Source organism: Myotis yumanensis, unplaced genomic scaffold (assembly GCF_028538775.1).
Source record: "Myotis yumanensis isolate MYYU_CA2020_CCGP unplaced genomic scaffold, mMyoYum1.0.hap1 SCAF_14, whole genome shotgun sequence".
NCBI lineage: Eukaryota > Metazoa > Chordata > Mammalia > Chiroptera > Vespertilionidae > Myotis > Myotis yumanensis.
In genome coordinates, this window is record NW_027223765.1 from 16,043,292 (window position 1) to 16,061,877 (window position 18,586).

At 36.5% G+C, this 18,586-nt stretch overlaps 1 protein-coding gene across 5 annotated transcripts in view; it reads left to right on the top strand.

Annotated features, from left to right (window-relative positions):
• Positions 1–18,586, top strand: part of SLC4A7 (solute carrier family 4 member 7) — a 90,820-nt gene that overhangs the window by 27,745 nt on the left and 44,489 nt on the right. For 3 of the 5 annotated variants that reach the window (XM_070433297.1, XM_070433296.1, XM_070433298.1), the window contains exons 2-6: positions 7,169–7,250; positions 11,130–11,276; positions 14,111–14,249; positions 14,482–14,642; positions 15,401–15,589. In XM_070433297.1, the coding sequence (XP_070289398.1) occupies positions 7,169–7,250; positions 11,130–11,276; positions 14,111–14,249; positions 14,482–14,642; positions 15,401–15,589 (718 nt within the window). Of the gene's footprint in view, positions 1–7,168; positions 7,251–11,129; positions 11,277–14,110; positions 14,250–14,481; positions 14,643–15,400; positions 15,590–18,171; positions 18,541–18,586 lie in introns of all 5 variants that reach the window. The other 2 variants (XM_070433294.1, XM_070433295.1) reach the window with 1 other exon arrangement.

Genomic DNA, 18,586 nt, shown 5'->3' on the forward strand with positions numbered 1-18,586 from the left:
TTTTCGAAAGCTTTTTGTCCCAATGTCTGAATTGATCTAGATCCCACTCTGTCTGGTGACAAACTGTTTTTCACAAGGCTTTTCATGTTTTTCTATGGGAATCACATGATTGCCTAAATTTAAAATTTGCAATAATTTCCCATATACCTTTTACATCTCTTCCGCTTATTTTAGAGTTAATGTGTGGATACAAAAATGGCAAGTGAGTTCTTTAGAAACTATGAATATAATTCTTTGGCTTTTCATTTCAGGAAACAGTAGTCACTGATGATTTCTCCCATTAACTGGATTAGAACAGAGTATTTGCCTTACTCTTAAGCTCTTTACCCATCAATTTAAAGCTTTCTAATATTTAAGTTCAACTCTTGGTGGTTGGTGGAGACTGGGTTGGGAATTGGGGTTATTTGGAGAAAACTTGTATTTTGAGGAGACTACATTGTTATGTGTATATACTTTGATAGACTGCCCTTAGGCATCTTGGGTAAAATATTCTGACCTACAAATCAACTTTTAGAACACTAATTATAGATTTGGGATTGTTTGTATTAGTGAAAGTTTGTAGTAACTTTACAGTATTTTCTTGTGAATTAGAATGTACATTTTATTTTCTGAAGGGTTGAAGCAGTGTAAATGAGGTGGGAGTGGTCCCAAGAAGACCTGAAGCAGCCTCAAAGAGAAATTTAAATAGGTGGGACTTACGTCTGTAACATAATCCAAGGATATGTTCAAACTTTGCTGTGCACCAAAATCACATAGAGGTTATTAGAAATGCAGATGGTTGGGCTCCACCTTAACCCCTGAACCAGCATCTCTTGTGCCAGACAACGGAAGCTGAGTTTTAACAAGCTCTCTAGGTGTGTCTAAATTTAATAAATCATAAAATCTCTTTAAGTAATACAGTTTTAGGTCCTTATGAAAGTTAATTGCAGCATCTTGGCATTCCATCCTAGATGGTTATGTGTGTATTTCCTATGGATAATTCTCTTATACAATCGTAATGCTGATTTGGGATACATTTTAAGTCTTCATATCAGTTTTAATTAGGTAATTAATGGTTTTTTTTATACTTAAGACTTTTCTGATCTAGATTTAAAGTTATATGGTAGATGAGAAAACATTCTTATAGAAACATGGAATAACTTTTTTATTCAGATTAAATACAAATGTGGGCATCCTCTGTGGGTTCTGTACTTAGTACTTGACACTTTCACATAGTATCTCATCCCGCAATTCTTTCAGGTGGTGGTCCACTCTTATTTGTAGTTGAGACCAAGAGAGATAGGTAAGGTGGCTTTCAAAAGGTTTCATACTTACGTCTACCTCTGTATTTACTTGGCTACAAGACATCAAAGCACTATAAAAAATAACAAATCAGGAGTCTACCTCTACTGCCACAAGTCTAGTTTTACTATTTTTTAATGTCCTTCCATGGTTTCACTATGCAAATTGAAATATCCCTAATCTGGGGACTTTCTTCCATAAAAAGTAGCATGCTTTTGTATCTGTGGTTCTCTACATTGGGTGTGTGTATTTCATTTTGTAATAGTTCACAGGTATTGTTTTATGCCAGTTCATGGGGAGTGTCCTTGTTTTGTTCAATAGCCTGGTATTCCATTGGGTGGTCATTTCCTCTCTTAAGGGGTCCTTGGATTGTTCCCGGTCTTTCCCTGGTACAAGCTGCAATAAATAACCTTGTACATGTGCTGTTTCACATTCAGAGAATTTAAACTTTATTTATGATCACCTCTGGATAATTCTCTGATCTGTTGTCTTCTTTGTTATAGACCAGTGATGGCGAGCCTTTTGAGCTCGGTGTGTCAACATTTTGAAAAACCCTAACTTAACTCTGGTGCCGTGTCACATATAGAAATTTTTTGATATTTGCAACCATAGTAAAACAAAGATTTATATTTTTGATATTTATTTTATATATTTAAATGCCATTTAACAAAGAGAAATCAACCAAAAAAATGAGTTCGTGTGTCACCTCTGACACGCGTGTCATAGGTTCGCCATCACTGTTATAGAGCAATTGTATCCGAATAATTACCTGATTTTTTAAGTAGAAATTTAAAACCAAGGATAGCATAATTTGGTTAGGATAAGAGTGATCAATCTTGCGTTGATATACTTTAGGTGCCTTTTCATTCTTTCGTGCATTTGAGTTTTCCCAGTGCCTTGGCTTTGTTACATTTTATAACCACTGACTGTGTCAAAATATTTTGATGTCAGGGGTTGCTCTTTGCTGTTGCTATTTTTAGTTTTCCACTATATTCCTGGAGTTAAAAAATGAGGTAGAGTTTTTTTTTCTAGATGCAGATTTAAAAATAACTGGCCTATTAGGTTAAGTTTGAATGTATTCTTTTAAAAATATTAAAAGTAAAAACATGTAACAAAAAAATTAAACAGTACATGATTGCCTATCTCTGATATTTCCTACTGCTTTCCTAATCAGAGTGACAGCAGTTTGATATTTAGCCTTCCAAATGTTTTATATTACCTATAATTTTGTTTATAATACTTTAAAAAACCAAAAATATACTCTTATGTAGTGTATAACATACTCTATATTTAGAAATATGGCTCAAAGCATTCTACTTTAAAATGATAGTATTTAACATGCAGTATATTTGTTTCAGAAATGTCTTGCCCCCTTAAAATATCCGTGGTTTTAACCAAGAGATCTTCAATATAAAGTTTTATGCACCCTGCATGCTTTGTTGAATTGTTTGTAAAATGTCAAGATACCCAATCTGTGTGGCCTACTTAGTATTTGCATTTATAGCAGACTGCCTTTCTGATTCATATTGGACAGTCATGGAAAAGCGGGATAAAATGCTTAAGAGACGGGAGAAATGCAGATGCTTCTCCCCTTCCCCCTTTTTTACAGTGTTGTAAATTTTTAAAAATTTTATATATGTGCATGTGTGTACGTGTGTGTATAGACAACACACACACACATACACACACAAATATATAATATTTCATTTTATTTTTTCCATCATTATTTATCCCTTTTATGCCCTCTTCTACCTCCATCCCCTGCCTGCAATCACCACACTTTTATCCATGTCCATGAATTCTCTCTCTTTTTAAAATTTTTTTTGCTCATTTCCCCCACTCCCAACCCTCACCAGAGCTATCTGCCTACCCTCTAGGAGTCTGTCTCTCTATTTTGCTTGGTAGTTCAGTTCATTAAATTCCACATATGAGTGAAATCATATGGTACTTGTCTTTTTCTGTTTGGCTTCTTTCACTTAGAATGGAGATATTTTCTCCCGGTCCAATTTTGTTTGTTCTACAAGTTACACATGGAAACATTCTCATTGAGAACTGAACAGTAAGTGCAGTGGTATTCTCACTTGGCTTTCAGTTGAATGACTTACTTCAGGCTTTACAGACAGTGTCTAGTGGGAGCAGGCTGGGAAGACCATGAGAGGATGTGTCTCCTTTTTACTTTAACATTCCACTTCTTATATGTATTGGAAGTATTTCTTTTAATGATAGATGTTTAGACTGTTTGTTCTAAATAAGTAAATATTGTGAGATGGCTCAATTTAAGCTATTTTTGAGTGTTAACTGATCAGTGTTGTCTGTACATCTAAGCCTGTAAGTATATCTGCATAGAAATAAAAGGTTTTGTTGTTGTTTAGGGGTGAGAGAGAAGTACATTGTTTTGCATCCTATCTTGGCAATTGTTCTTGCTGCGTGAAAGTTTAGAATGGGAGCAGTTAATCCCTTCTAAAATACACAGCATGCTGTCTCTTCAGACAATACAACCTTTGACCTTTTGTACCTGTGCATGTTTAGGGGCTAAAAGGTATCACGTCATTAGAGGAACGCTAAGGAAAATTTTTAGAGTATGACACACTTAGTCAATGGTAATTATTAATTGTCCATTCTTGTACTTTTCTGTGGGTATTTTGTTTATTTCCTATCTTAGCCTTTCCTCCTTTCTAAGGGCATAGGATTGCCATAAGGCAATTTGATTAACCCTCATACCTTTGTCTGTCTTTATATGAAAATGTCACATGGTCTATACAGCCTGCTTCCTACTTCCATGGAGCTATAGCAAGTCCTTTTCTTACTCTGTGTTTCCTATATTAAGTTGAGCACCAACCCTTTTGAGTCATATACAAGTACCACTTGATATCCAAATGTATTTGATTCTATAGTTGGATATGTAACCTTCAAAAAGTAAGTGTAGATATCAAGAGATTTGCATTCCCTAATATACTGAGTCTGGTTCTGAGTTTTGGGTAGCAAATAGTGAGAGTTTGGATAGCAGGGAATTTATTTAAAAGTAATCAAAATGATTCAGTTCCTGAGTTTAAAGATAGGAGAATGGATACTGAGAGTTTGGATAGCAGGGAACGATTGTATATGAATCTAGTTTGTATACACTGAAAAAAGCTATACGCAAAAGTACAATACTTTAGAACCGAAGTCGGAAGAGACTTTAAAAGATCATTTACTCAGCCTCTTGTTTGATCCTTTCTAAAACAAACTGGTTCTCCGGTGAGTGGGAAGAAGCTGACTATGCTGTGTATCACTTTGGTCTCTTCTAAGTGCTAAGGAGATGCTGGACAGTAAGAGGAACCACAAAGAAAACGGTAATGGTTGAAAGTTTGTCTTGCTAAATTAAAGAAATACTATAATTAGATGGACGAAAAAGTAACTTCATTCCAGAAGAATGGTGTTCAATGGGGAATTAACAATGTTGTAATTAATGTTAGGTCCAATGCACGAAATCGTGCCCAGGTAGGGTCTCTAGGCCTAGCCTGCGATCAGGGCCATATTTTGCCCATTTGCCAGTGCCCAGTCCCGCCCTGCCTCTGACACCACCCTGGTTCCCTGTACTCCATCTGGCGATCTATCGGAGCCTGCCAGCCAGGGGGAGAGACCAAGAGGTCTGCCTTCTGCCCGCTCGCCAGTCCTGCCCTGCCACCACCCACCCTGGTTCCACATGGTTCCCCGCTGGCCATCGAGCAATAGGAGCCTGCGGGCTGGAGGGAGGGACCGAGAGGGGGTCAGTGCACCTCATAGTGAGCCTGCGGGCTGCGGGGAGGGACCGAGAGGTGGTCAGTGCACCTCATAGTGAGCCTGCGGGCTGCGGGGAGGGACGGAGAGGTGGTCAGTGCACCTCATAGTGAGCCTGCGGGCTGCGAGGAGGGGACCGAGAGGTGGTCAATGCACCTCATAGCGACTGGTCGATCAGTCGTTTTGGTTGTTACACTGTTATGGTCCTTGGCCTTTTATTATATAGGATTCTCTCATCTCCAGTCATCTCTGTTGCCTTCTAAAGTACCAATAGAGGCATAATGACCTTCTAAGAGAAAAAATTAGACTATTTCTTTTCCTTCTTGAAAGCTGTTTTCCCCTTTTCCTGCTTTGGAAGATTTATCGGACTTTGCTTCCATCTGAGCCAGAACATTGCCCTGCCCATTTCCTGTTGCCCATCCTTTTGCCCACTCTGAATGACTGGTTTCAGGTCCTCTGCCCCTTCCCAAAGCCCCAGCCCCTTCCAACTCATTTGTAGCTCTTCAGCCTCTTCCCGGGCCATCCTTTTCCTGCATTCATCTTCACTGGGATTCTTTGACAGAGGCATTATGGGGCGGGGCCTCTCTGGTGGGACTGGCTTGCTGAATGAGGTTCCACATTCTGGGGTCCTCTGTGCACTGCACACCCAGCACCAACTTCGTGTGCTGATCCATGCCGCCCGTGAAGTTCCGATTGGCCTGTATAATATCAGCCAGCCCTTCCTCAGAACCTTTGTGCATCTTTTAAAAGCATGGTTGTCCTCCTCCAATATGTCTTCCAGTCCTGGGGGTGGCTGAGGACATCAGCATCCTTGTCCACTGTCCTCTGCTTCTGGGACACTGCCCTCTAGTCTTTGCCACATAAAATGGAATAGACTTTCCCAAGGAACGGCAGTGGTCAGGTGTCCTCCTCACCAGCCTTGCCCTCCCAGTCTGGGTGCATGTGTTGGGACACCGTGTGGAGGAGGTTTGGGCTTCATAACTTGCAAGGTTAAAGGTCAGCAAGTTGAATTTTTCCTTGCCTGGCTCCAGCGGACCCATGCTGGGCAAGGGTCCAGAGCGAACTATAGCTGAAGTGGAAGACCTTGAGGGAAGGGAATTTGTGCATCTGACTCTATCTGTGGCACAGACTCTTGTGCATAATAATTACATAATAGTTACTGGTGATTATAATGCTCCTTTGAAAGTGAAGTTAGAAGTTGGGAAGGGAAGTTAAACTTGAAATTTTATTATTTTAAAAATCTATGCAATATTTTATAATAAATATATTTAGTCTTTGTTGAGCTGGAGAAGGGAACAAAATTATGAAGGTAGACTTTCACAAGCGTAAAGCTAAAATGTCCTAGGGCAGTGGTCGGCAAACTGCGGCTCGTGAGCCACATGCGGCTCTTTGGCCCCTTGAGTGTGGCTCTTCCACAAAATACCACGTGTGGGCGCGCACGTACAGTGCGATTGAAACTTCGTGGCCCATGTGCAAAAGTCGGTATTTTGTGGAAGAGCCACACTCAAGGGGCCAAAGAGCCATATGTGGCTTGCGAGCCGCAGTTTGCCGACCACTGTTAAGGTATTTAATTTTGGCATGGTTTTTCCTTTGTATCAATAAAAAGTGCTTATAACTTTGATTGGCTCTTGGTTAATTTGTCAGTGGTACTACATGCGAGGTCTATAGACACGTTTTTGACAATTTTATGTTTAACTATAATCCAGTCTATTATAGCTCAGTTAAGTACTTCCCTTTAATCAGAGGGCCAAAGTACAAAGAACAAAAATAAAGCATTCTGTATTGATATCTAAGGGCCCCTCACCCTAGATTTTCTTTAATTTCTGATCTGGAGGGTCTTTCTGTGGAAGCGAATATATGTACCAGTTACTTAGTAACTTCCATAGAATACCAATTAAAAATCTTTGTTGTCTCAGTTCTTACCATGAGATTTTTGAATGGTCTTCTGTGGATTACAAAGAAAAGCTTTAAGCACACTTTACAAAGAATGAAGTTAGCTGTAATAAGAATTCAGTCCTTCGATAGGAAGGCAATCTTACATACTTTTTGGCTGTCTCCAACAATGCACCCAGTAGTAGGTCCTCACTATATATTGATTCTTGAGCCAATGAAAATAATTTCTTTTTAGGGTCCTGATGAAGAAGCTGTTGTGGATCTTGGCAAAACCAGCTCAACTGTGAACACCAAGTTTGAAAAAGAAGAACTAGAAAGTAAGGTTGTTTACAAACACTGACGTTAGCAGGGTAAATTATTAATGAATGTTACTGTCCTTTGAGTTTTACCTACTATTTGTTGAAGTATTTTTTGTTGTTGTTGTGAGGTAGAGCATACACTGAGAGGGGTGTTCAATTATATTTTCTTAATATAATTTAAAGATTAATACAGCAAACACTCATATCCGCAAATAGAACATTCCATGATTATTTATTTACTCTTTGTTGAAAGTATTGGCATAACATAGGTTATATAACACAAAATTCATTAATGGTTACCATTATTTAACTTGGAAAACTGAAATGCCACTGTTACAAAATCAGTTAATACTTTTATTTTTTTCATTTCTAGCAGGTTGGGTAATTTGTATTAAGAGCAAACTAGAGTACCAGCCTAATAAAAGCCACAATCATCACTAGTTGTCATCTAAATGTTCATTTTATAGGTTTGTTACATTAGCCTTTTAAAATGCTGTAATCTCAGCATAGAATTGTGGAGCAAATGAATTATTTGCCAATCTTTCTTCCCCAAGCAGAAAGAAGTGGTTTCCTTTCTTTTTTGAGAATTTTCTTTTGAAATAAATTTAGATTTACGGAAGAGTTGCAAAGACAGTACAGACTGTTCCTGTGTACCCTTCGCCCAGCTTTTTCTGTTAACATTTTACGTAACCAGCACAAGTTTATGAGAATGAAGGAATTAACACTGGTATAAGTCTATTAACTAAATTACAGATTTTATTCAGATTTCACCAGTTTTTTCACTGATGTCCTCTTTCTGTCCCAGGCTCTAGTTGAACAGTTTAGGATCCAATAATGCATTTAATTGTCGTGTCTCCTTAGTCTCATCTAATCTGTAACAGTTCTCCGTCTTCCTTGTTTTTCATGACCTTGACTTTTTTGGAGAGTAGTAGTTCAGGGGTGGGCAAACTTTTTGACTCGAGGGCCACAATGGGTTCTTAAACTGGACCGGAGGGCCGGAACAAAAGCATGGATGGAGTGTTTGTGTGAACTAATATAAATTCAAAGTAAACATCATTACATAAAAGGGTATGGTCTTTTTTTTTTTTTTAGTTTTATTTATTTCAAACGGGCCGGATCCGGCCCGTGGGCTGTAGTTTGCCCACGGCTGAATACTTTGTAGAATGTCTGGAAGTTTGGGTTTGTCTAATGTTATCATAGGAATAGACCAAGATTACGGATGTTTGGGGAACATACCACAGAAGTAATGAACTCTTCTCAGTGTATCCTATCTGTAGACATAGGATATCAACATGACTTCTTGTTGGTAATGTTAACCTTGAACACTTGGTTAAGGTGGTGTTCATGCCATATGTTTTGGTAGACTTATCTTTGGGTCTTTTTGAGGACACATTGTTAAGTTAAACTCTTCTGTGAAAACTGGTGTCACTTGGGGTCATTAAGGACATGGAAAGAGACACAAGTGTTCTCTACATTTACCTTCTGAAAAGGAAAAAACAACACCCTGTCTCTTAAATTCAACTTTTAAAGTGTAGACTTGCTAGGGCTTTCAGAAAGAACCTGTTACCTAGAAGGTTATGGTTGGACTCTGTGAATTACAGGGACTACCAACGTTAAAATTTTTAGCAGTAATGTTACTAATTTAAATGTATGGTGATACATTTAACCCATCATTTACCATTTAATGTCACACCTCAAATATTTGTGACCTAGAATATGAAAAGACGCATTTTACTGTGTTTCTTGGCCTCCCTCAGTTACTCCAAGGCCCCTTAATTTTGTATATATTTAATTTTCAGTATCAAGTTTGAGGGAGAGATTAAGTTTATCTCAGTTTGACTAAATAGGGCTTTGATGAAAAGCAAAAGTGAAAGAAAACTGAGAGAAAACTATAGCATAGAACACTCAGGCAATAATAAAAACAAAAAAAAAAAATAAGGCTTGAGCTTTCAATCTTTGGATGCTAGCATATTTTTATTTTATCTAAATTGCAAACTCATAAATAAGTCACTTATTTATTTCTAAATTGCTAACTCATACAATTTATTTTTGTCTTGGTGCATCAGGGCTTGTGTGCAAAAACCCATTAGTACTAATTGGGGTAACAACTTTGTAATTCCCAGTGTGTAGCAATGAGAAATTGACTCCTTAATTTCCACTTTTCTTTGGTGTTCAGAAGAAGATAGTTTCACTGAGATAAAATTATAAGATTACTGAATTTTGTTATAGTTGTGTTTTTCCCCCACTTTTCTTGAGCTATAATTCACTCAAGATTCACCATTTTAAAGTGGATAATTCATTTTTTTTTTTTACTATATTCACTATGTTGTGCAACCGTCACAACTCTCTAATTCCAGAAGTTTCCCATCATTCCAAAAAAAAGCACTTTATAATTGATTTTTAAGTTTGGGATTTTCTGGTGAAATGTTTTCAAATAATTGATATTTAATTTCTATAGTTCTTTTGTACTTACCAAAAACTAGGGAGAGTAGTGGGTACTGGGAGATGCTTGCTTGTTTGTTTGTTTATTTATTTATTTATTTATAGGTTTTTATTGATTTCAGAGAGGATGGGAGAGGGAGAGAGAGATAGAAACATCAATGATGAAAAAAAAAAAAAAAAAAGAAACATCAATGATGAGAGAGAATCATTGATTGGTTGCCTCCTGCATGCCCCCTACTGGGGATCAAGCCCGGGACCCAGGCTTGTGCCCTTGGCTGGAATCCAACCTGGGACTCTTCAGTCCACAGGCCGACGTTCTATGCACTGAGCAAAACCAACTAGGACTAAACAGTTTTATTTTAATACTTTGCTGTAGGTCTGGTATCCTTTTATTTAAAAGGTGATTATTTACTCTATTGACATTAATATATTGGCAACCAAAACAAGAAGTCAGAGTGTCACCTTTTTTCAGCCTTAGCTGGGAACGAGTGTCAGGCAAGTCAATTTTTTTGCTGCTCTGTGCATGTTTGTAAATGACTGCGAAATCTCTATCAGTTTGGGGTTACAAATTTTATCGAATTGGCAGATTGGCAAATACAGAATTCATGAGTAATCAGGATTGACTCTACTTCCAAATCTCATCTAAAGATGAGAGCTTGTATTTCTTGAGGTATTTATTTTCTGACCATCTTATGGAATTTGTTAGGAAAGAAATGACATTTCATATTTCAGCATATTACTTGTTTATATTATTTTTGGTTATGAAAGCAAAAAGTAGCACTGTGCCGATGGTTTTTGCCTGGTTGCACACTTGTAGTCCATGACCCCTCTTCCTCAACACAGCTTAGGTAGGAACCTCATGAAAACTATTTAAGAAATCAGATTAATGCTTCTTAGTAGTTTACAGTGCTGCTACTGTCTAGCTCCATGATTTAGTTTTAGTTAATAGACAAGAGCAGAGATTACCTTTCATAACCAGTCTGTTGGTCAGAATACAAACTCAGGATATTGCAACATCAGCAGCAGCTTTTTCTGTTCTAAAACTAGATGATAACCATACTGTTGTATTGTTTTGTTTCCCAGTCAGATAATTTCTACCCTTAAATTGGAGTATTTGGACCATTTACTTTTAATGTAACCCTCACTAATTTGGACCTTGCTGACTTGATTTTCAAAACTTTTAGGAAATTAGTAAATACTTATGAATATCTATTTGTAAATATTTTTTATAGAGTATTTAATTATCGTTAAAGCATATCTTAAGGACTTCTACTAACTAGGGTTGTTCATAAATGTGTAGTGCTCTGTAAAATAAGAGAAGAAATAGGAGACTGGCTTTTTAAATTATGTGAACTTATATGTAATTCTCTTTTATCATAGTACATTTGGTATACTTTTATACATGTCACTTTTTTTCTTGGAAAACCAGTAATATGTTTTTGAACCATTTGCTAGGTCACCGAGCTGTATATATTGGTGTTCACGTCCCATTTAGTAAAGAGAGTCGTCGACGTCATAAGCATCGTGGACACAAGCATCACCACCGGAGAAGAAAAGATAAGGAATCAGATAAAGAAGATGGACGGGAATCTCCTTCTTATGGTAAAATAAAACAGTTCTTTCCTGGAAAAATTTTTTTTTTTTAATTGAATGTTTTCTTTTTAAAATTGTCTGCAATAATTTAGACACATTATATGCATTGAAGGGTATTAATTGAAGTAAGTATTATTTTCTTCAAGAAAAATATTTAGTTTATAGGTTAAGGTCTACTTTGGGTAAATGAGAAAAGTAGGGGGCTTTGTTTTCATTGTATTCCAGCCTTGGAATTGTGAAAGTTGAGTTTTGGCACTGACACTTCAATTTAGTAGGGTTTTATTTATCTTTTTCTATTACATATTTTATTATTTACATGAGCAATGACCAAATATCTGGAATTTTCAGGCTCCTGAAAGAAATTGAATATTTTACTTCATTTTTAAACATTTTGGCCAGAAGACCTTACCCACTAAGCTGGATTACTTAATTATTTAAGCAAAAAAGAGTGCTCTGATTTGATAATATGGTTTATGGAAGGATGGGATTTTTGTTTGAAAAGTAGAGAAACATAGAAGTACCAATAGGCAGAGAAAATCAGAGGAAAAAGGCATATAGTAGAGGAAAGAGAGTGTTACCTGATAATAAATATCGTTGGTGGTGATTTAAGTGGTCCTGAGAGGTGGGAATGGTCAGTTGCACTTAGTTGGCAGTGGTTTTTTAGGACGACAGGGGCCCACAGGGCCCTCTTTACACTAGTGTGTGTGCCTTCCAGCAAAGCTCTGTGAGTTGCATCCCTGTCGACACTTGTGTGCTATAGTAAAGGAACGTTTTTGTGAAGAGGGAAAGAATTACTGTGTATAATACAGCTACCATATGAACATAAGGAAGAAAATACTGATGGCCTAGTAAAATATTAAGTGCCAGTTCTGTGCTAAGCATTGCACCAAACCCTTGACATACACTTTTTTATTTACTCTTCTCTGTATTTTTTAAGAGATGGGTATTACAGTTTTCATTGTATAGATGGAGAAACTTTAGCTTAGAGAGGCAAAAAGGTGGGCTTGACAGCCTGCATTGAAAGATACTAATAAAATACTTAAGTGGTCATATAGCTAACAAAGGTCATATAGCTAGCAAAGGAAACAGATCACTAGTGAAGTTCGATGATGTAAAGTAATTTAGAAGTATTTTGCTGTCCCGTGTCATGTATCTATTCAGTTTAGGATATCTTAGGCTGTTCTGTGAGTGGATCAGTACGTGTCTAATTCATACTGAATAAAAAGGCACACAATATTTTTATAGAAATGCTATTTACTTAACTGTGAGTAAGTATGTTTATCTGTTCACTTGGGTGGGTGATTTGATGGTTCAAGCTAAGTTATGATATTTGAAGTCTAAATACAGTGGCTTGAAAATAAATTTGGCGTAGGACATATTTGTGACTTTTTAATGGGATAACTATCCCTAGAAAAGTTTTTATGCTACTGAGGTTGGTTTATTTTGGTTTCAACTGCCAATATGTATCCTAGAAATTGCTATGAATGAAGTCCCTTCATTCTTTTCCCCACTCTCTAAAAAGGGATTATAGAGGACTTTGGCTTCTAGACGTGATGGAATAACAGGACTAATTGGATTTGCCCTCCCATTTTAAACAGGAAAATGGGTAAACTATATGAAATGGTAATTTTCAGACATTGGACAACAGGCAGCACAGGTCTCTGAGCTCTGAGAGAGGATAAGCAAGTTAGATGAGCTCTGTGGTTGCCTTTCCCCTATTGTTTATATTGCCCTCTTTCTGGAGATTTTCCCTTTCAACTTTCTTATTCTGTTCTCTGCATTTCTTAACCTTTTGTGTTTTTCATCTTATTTTTCATTGATGCATTCTGTCTGATTTCCTCAGATCTGCCTTTTCCTTTAATAATTCCCTCTAATTTACTCTTTAACCTGTTCTGATACCTGTTTGTTGCATCTACAAGTGCGTGAATGTTTGTTTACTTCAGTGTATATTTTGAATTTGAGCTCGTCTCTTATGTTCAACAGAATTTGAATTTGTTTTTAATTATTGCTTGTTGTTGTTTGATAGTTTGTTTCAACTGTCCTAGACTAGAATTTATGCACACTTCTCTGTTTGGAGATACCATACCGCATAGTTTAAATTCGGATGCCATGCGTGGGGTATTTGTTTCTTATCGTGACTGTGCTGCCTCCCTAACCTCAGCTGACAGAGTTTGGCTCCTCCATGATAGTAGGAAAAGTTGATTTCTATATACCTGTAGTTTGGGTTGTCTCATATTTTTTGGAACTTGGAGATTTTCTTTTTTTCACTCTTGAACTTAGCTACATATTAATTATATACTTTTTAATGTTCTATTTTATTTAACATTTCCACATATTTTTAGTGAGGGGAAAGTCCTGTCTTTGAGCATAGCATTATTTTCATTTGTTTTTGTTTTTTTAAATATATTTTATTGATACTTTACAGAGAGGAATAGAGAGTTAGAAACATCGATGAGAGAGAAACATCCATCAGCTGCCTCCTGCACACTCCCCACTGGGGATGTGCCTGCAACCCAGGTACATGCCCTTGACTGGAATCGAACCCGGGACCCTTGAGTCCACAGGCCGATACTCTATCCACTGAGCCAAACCGGTTAGGGCCATTTGTTTGTTTTTATGTCAGTTAATTTGTTTTTACATCAGTTAGTTACACGATTAGTCTTGTTTATTTTTAACATATAATTTTTCTTTTTCATCTGTGATGTGAATTTTCTGTGTACTCTTATTTATTTATTTCTTTTTGGAGTACATTTATTATAACCAAAGGATTTCCCTTTCAAAACTGAATTTAATCTTTGAATGGAGAACACTGTTGAATGTATTTAAATCCTTATTTTGTTAAGACACCCCGTCCCAGCGGGTCCAGTTCATCCTCGGGACGGAGGATGACGATGAGGAGCACATCCCACATGACCTCTTCACGGAGATGGACGAGCTGTACTACAGAGATGGCGAAGAGTACGAATGGAAAGAAACTGCCAGGTAATCAGCACTGGGTCTCAGTAGGAGGAACTGCAAAGCTAACTTGTGACTAATAGATATCGTAAACCATTAGCCTAATTTGTAGAAATGTGTTTGTAACCAAATTTTGTTTTGGTGGTGGTGATGTGATCCTTGTTTCTCTTTAAAAGAACAAGTTTACGTTTATCATATTAAAATAGGCCAATGAAATCATCATTATTTATAAAATATTTTTATATATTATCCATTTCAGATGGCTGAAATTTGAAGAGGATGTTGAAGATGGTGGTGACCGGTGGAGTAAACCCTATGTGGCAACTCTCTCTTTGCACAGTCTTTTTGAACTAAGAAGTTGCATCCTTAATGGAACGGTCATGCTGGATATGCGAGCAGGCACTCTAGATGAAATAGCAGGTTAGAGCAGATTGATACTTTTATATTTAAGTTGTACTGAAATTAGAGGTTCTTAAATAAGGGAAATAAAGTAGAATTTTTAGGCCTTGCTATAGCCATTCAAATTAAAAATAGTTCAATCATCACAGTAATTTATAAAATGGCATCACTATCCATCTCCCCATCCCCTGCACCCTCCTTATAGCCTAATATATTCATCTTCCTAGAACTTATTACTTCATGATATTTTATCTATTTGCTCATTGTCGCTATACCTCTGCAAGAGTGAGAGCAAAAACTTAATCTGTTTAGCTGACTGCTGTATTTCCAACACATAATAGGTACTCAGTAAATAGTTAATGATTAAATGAATGAATGAGTTAAGATATTCATCTACAGTTTTGGGGAAAAGTATGAGACGACGCAATAAAATACCTTCATGTCTTTGGAAGCCAAAATTATTAGATATTCAGTTTAATAGAATTTATTCTTATCAGGAAAGTACTTTCAACTATAGGGAGGCTATTAGTGTGTAACAGTGGCCTCGTTATAAATAATAGTACTTATTAAAATCAGGGTCTCTGTGTAATTTGTTCATTTTTGTTGGATAATGTTCATATTTATCTTGATGCATACATTATTCAGTACAAGAAAAGAATAATGCTTTCCAGAGCTATGTAAGAATCTCATTTTCTTAGTATGGTTTCACTTACAGTGTATTCCATGCTATAGTCATTCAAGTGTTTATTTATTTATTTGTTTATTTTTTCTTTGAATAGATATGGTGTTGGACAACATGATAGCCTCTGGCCAGTTGGATGAGTCCATTAGAGAGAATGTCAGAGAAGCCCTTCTGAAGAGACATCATCATCAGAATGAGAAAAGATTCACCAGTCGGATTCCCCTTGTGCGATCTTTTGCAGATATAGGCAAGAAACATTCTGACCCTCACTTGCTTGAAAGGAATGGTGAGATAAGTTATGGCATCCATTTTTGTCTAACACTTCTAACAGCATTCTAGTATGTTACAATTAGCATTTGGGGAAAGAGAAATATTTTTTTCCAGATAATTACACAGGCCATTTCCTTTTCTTTTTTGTTATTTAAAAAGAATATTGTTATTTGTTTATTTTTAAGATGTCTTTCTAAAATGTTTTTCAACATGACAGAATTATCTGTAGAAATGATTGAAATAAAAATGAAGCATTCACTTTATTAATATGGCACACTTAAGTATCAGTAATATTTAAATACTATCACTATATCTGAATTCCTTCTCCTTCCTGCTTTTTTATTTATGTTCAAGAATTCTTATATAATTGATTAAAGAGGCTTAGATTATGATCTATAAATTTAGTATAATCTTTTTAAAATTCTAAATCTTGGATTTGAACTTTATTATCTATATTAGATTTTTGCTAGTGATTTTTTTTTTTTTCTGTCTCTTAAATATACTTTATTTCTGGGTATAAACAAGTGTTTTGGGGTTGGTTTCCTGATTTCACTGCTCTTTCTTTATACAGTTTGTGAGAAGTTTTTATGATTGCTCTTATCTTATGCTAGGAGCGACCTAGTTGATGTTTTCCACAGACCTGTGTATTTCCTCTCTCCACTCTCCTTCATGGTCTAGCAGTGGGTTATACGTGGGGTGTGGGGAGACTGTTTTTTTTGTTTTGTTTTGTTTTTTTTTTAGCCATTTACCTTTGTCACTATCCGAAGGCTGGGACACATGGAGGCCTTGCCTTTCCTCTTTTTAAAGCGGAGGATTACATCACTGGGGTTCTATTTTGGCTGTCAAAGAGAGCTGGTGACAGTGACTCTGAAAACCCAGGTGCAGAAGGTTAGAGTTGCTTATGAGGGTCACTGTTTCCTCTAGCTGCTGCTATTACCCAAGGCTTAGGAGGATTATGGTGAAGAGGAGTGGAGGATGGGCCACAGTGTCTTTCTGTCCCTAAAATAATAAGGCTTTTAAGTGTTCTACAGGCAAACAGCCATAGGTGACAGGGTTTAATTTATCTAAAGTTGACAGTAACCATTGTAAGCTCAGGGTAAAATACTTGAGTCCATTTTCTTCTGATCATTTAACCACCTAAAGTATTTTTTTCTTTCTTTTTAAACTTTATTTTTATTGTTGACACTATTACAGGTGTTCCCACTCCCTCGCCCTTCTTTACCTACCCCCCCGCCCCCCCCAAAATAAAAAGTCTTTTTAATCTGTTTTAAATTGGGCCTTTGTACAGTTAAGGAAGCTTAAGAATAGAAGAAATCTTTTACGGTCCTAAGTTCAATTTAAAAGCACACCATGTATGTCACATTTTGCTTCTCATTTACATTTTTCATGTATTGTGTATTCTCTACTTCCCTGAAATGGGTTCATTTTCCCAGAGAGACCCTATGAAATCTTTATTTCTCATATGCAATGGTTTCAGATTATTCTTCAATTGGTTTCTTTTAATCATCAGACAATGGCTGTTTTCTTTTTTAACAAGGGAATTGTGCTGTTTCATTGCTTGTATTGTAATTTAACAGTTTTCCTGCATGTATCTTTATTTTTTAACTAAACACGTTGGTTGTTTATGGGTTGAAGATTAATCTTTATTTTTAATATTTCTGGGATCTTTTGAGCATGTAGCTTTGATTACTTAGACTTAGATCATATGGGATTTATTGTTACATTTCTTGTTTTCCTAAAAACAATGGAATTTTATGAAGGTATATTTCGTAGAATAGGTGTTTGAAGTATAAATAGACATTACCTTTTAAAATATGCAAGACTCACTTTGTTTTTGCTGTTTTGGTGAGAAATACTTTATTTTTATCTAGGTAGATTAAAGATTGAACATATTTGTTTAAATTTATCTGCTGTACCACAAATGGAAGCCTATTTTAGGACATTTATTAATATCTTTAGAAAGCTCAAGAATATCTTTTAAAATTGACATTATATTTCTCTTCTTAAAACAATAACTCGTGTTATGTTTTTAAATTTTACAAGTGAGCACTATGAATAGGTGATGCACTGTTGACTTAATGTTACAAAGATTTGATTTAAGTTAGGAAGTATTAATAAGGTCAATGTGGACTTTTCTGGTGAGAGATAATTATTGTGGTTCAGTACAGTGTATGGCAAATATACTAAGCTATTATTGCTGGTAAGTTTTGTTTTGGGTTCTTTTTCTTAGATTTTTATATTATCTTCTTATTTAATATTTATCATTTATTTAAGCAGCAACTTTGCATTGATATTGTTCTTTTTTAAAAAAGCCACTATTGGCATTCTAATTACTAATAATATTGTCCACTACCTTCTACATTAACATTTTTTGTTGTTATCTTTTTTTTGGATATACCTTCAGGGAACTAATTACAGCTTAAACAATTTTTCAGTGACTTTCTAATATTTAAAAATCTGATTGTCTGATAGCATGAGTTTGGAGTGTTGGGTCTTGAAACCTTGCTATTTACAGTGTGAATTGATTTTTTTGGTGTGTGTTTCTATTTGTCTTCTGCAGTGAACTTCATCATTTTTCATTTATTTGTTTTATCTCAGGGGAAGGCCTTTCAGCCTCCCGCCACTCTTTGCGAACAGGCCTGTCTGCCTCAAACCTTTCACTGAGAGGAGAATCACCTTTATCTGTTCTTCTCAGTCATCTTCTCCCTTCTGCGAGAGCTGGAACCCCTGCAGGCTCGAGGTGTACAACCCCAGTGCCCACCCCTCCAAACAGCCCTCCTTCTAGCCCTAGCATCAGTCGCCTGACCTCCAGAAGTTCCCAACAGAGTCAGCTGCAGGTCCCAGAACTACTGGTTTCTCCTGCCAGTGATGATATTCCCACAGTAGTAATTCATCCGCCAGAGGAAGACTTAGAAGCATCGAAAGGCCAGGAGCAGAAGAATGAGGAAAATGTTGACATAACTCCAGGCAACTATTTACAGTCCTCCCTGCGTGGCGCTTTCTGCCTCTGGGT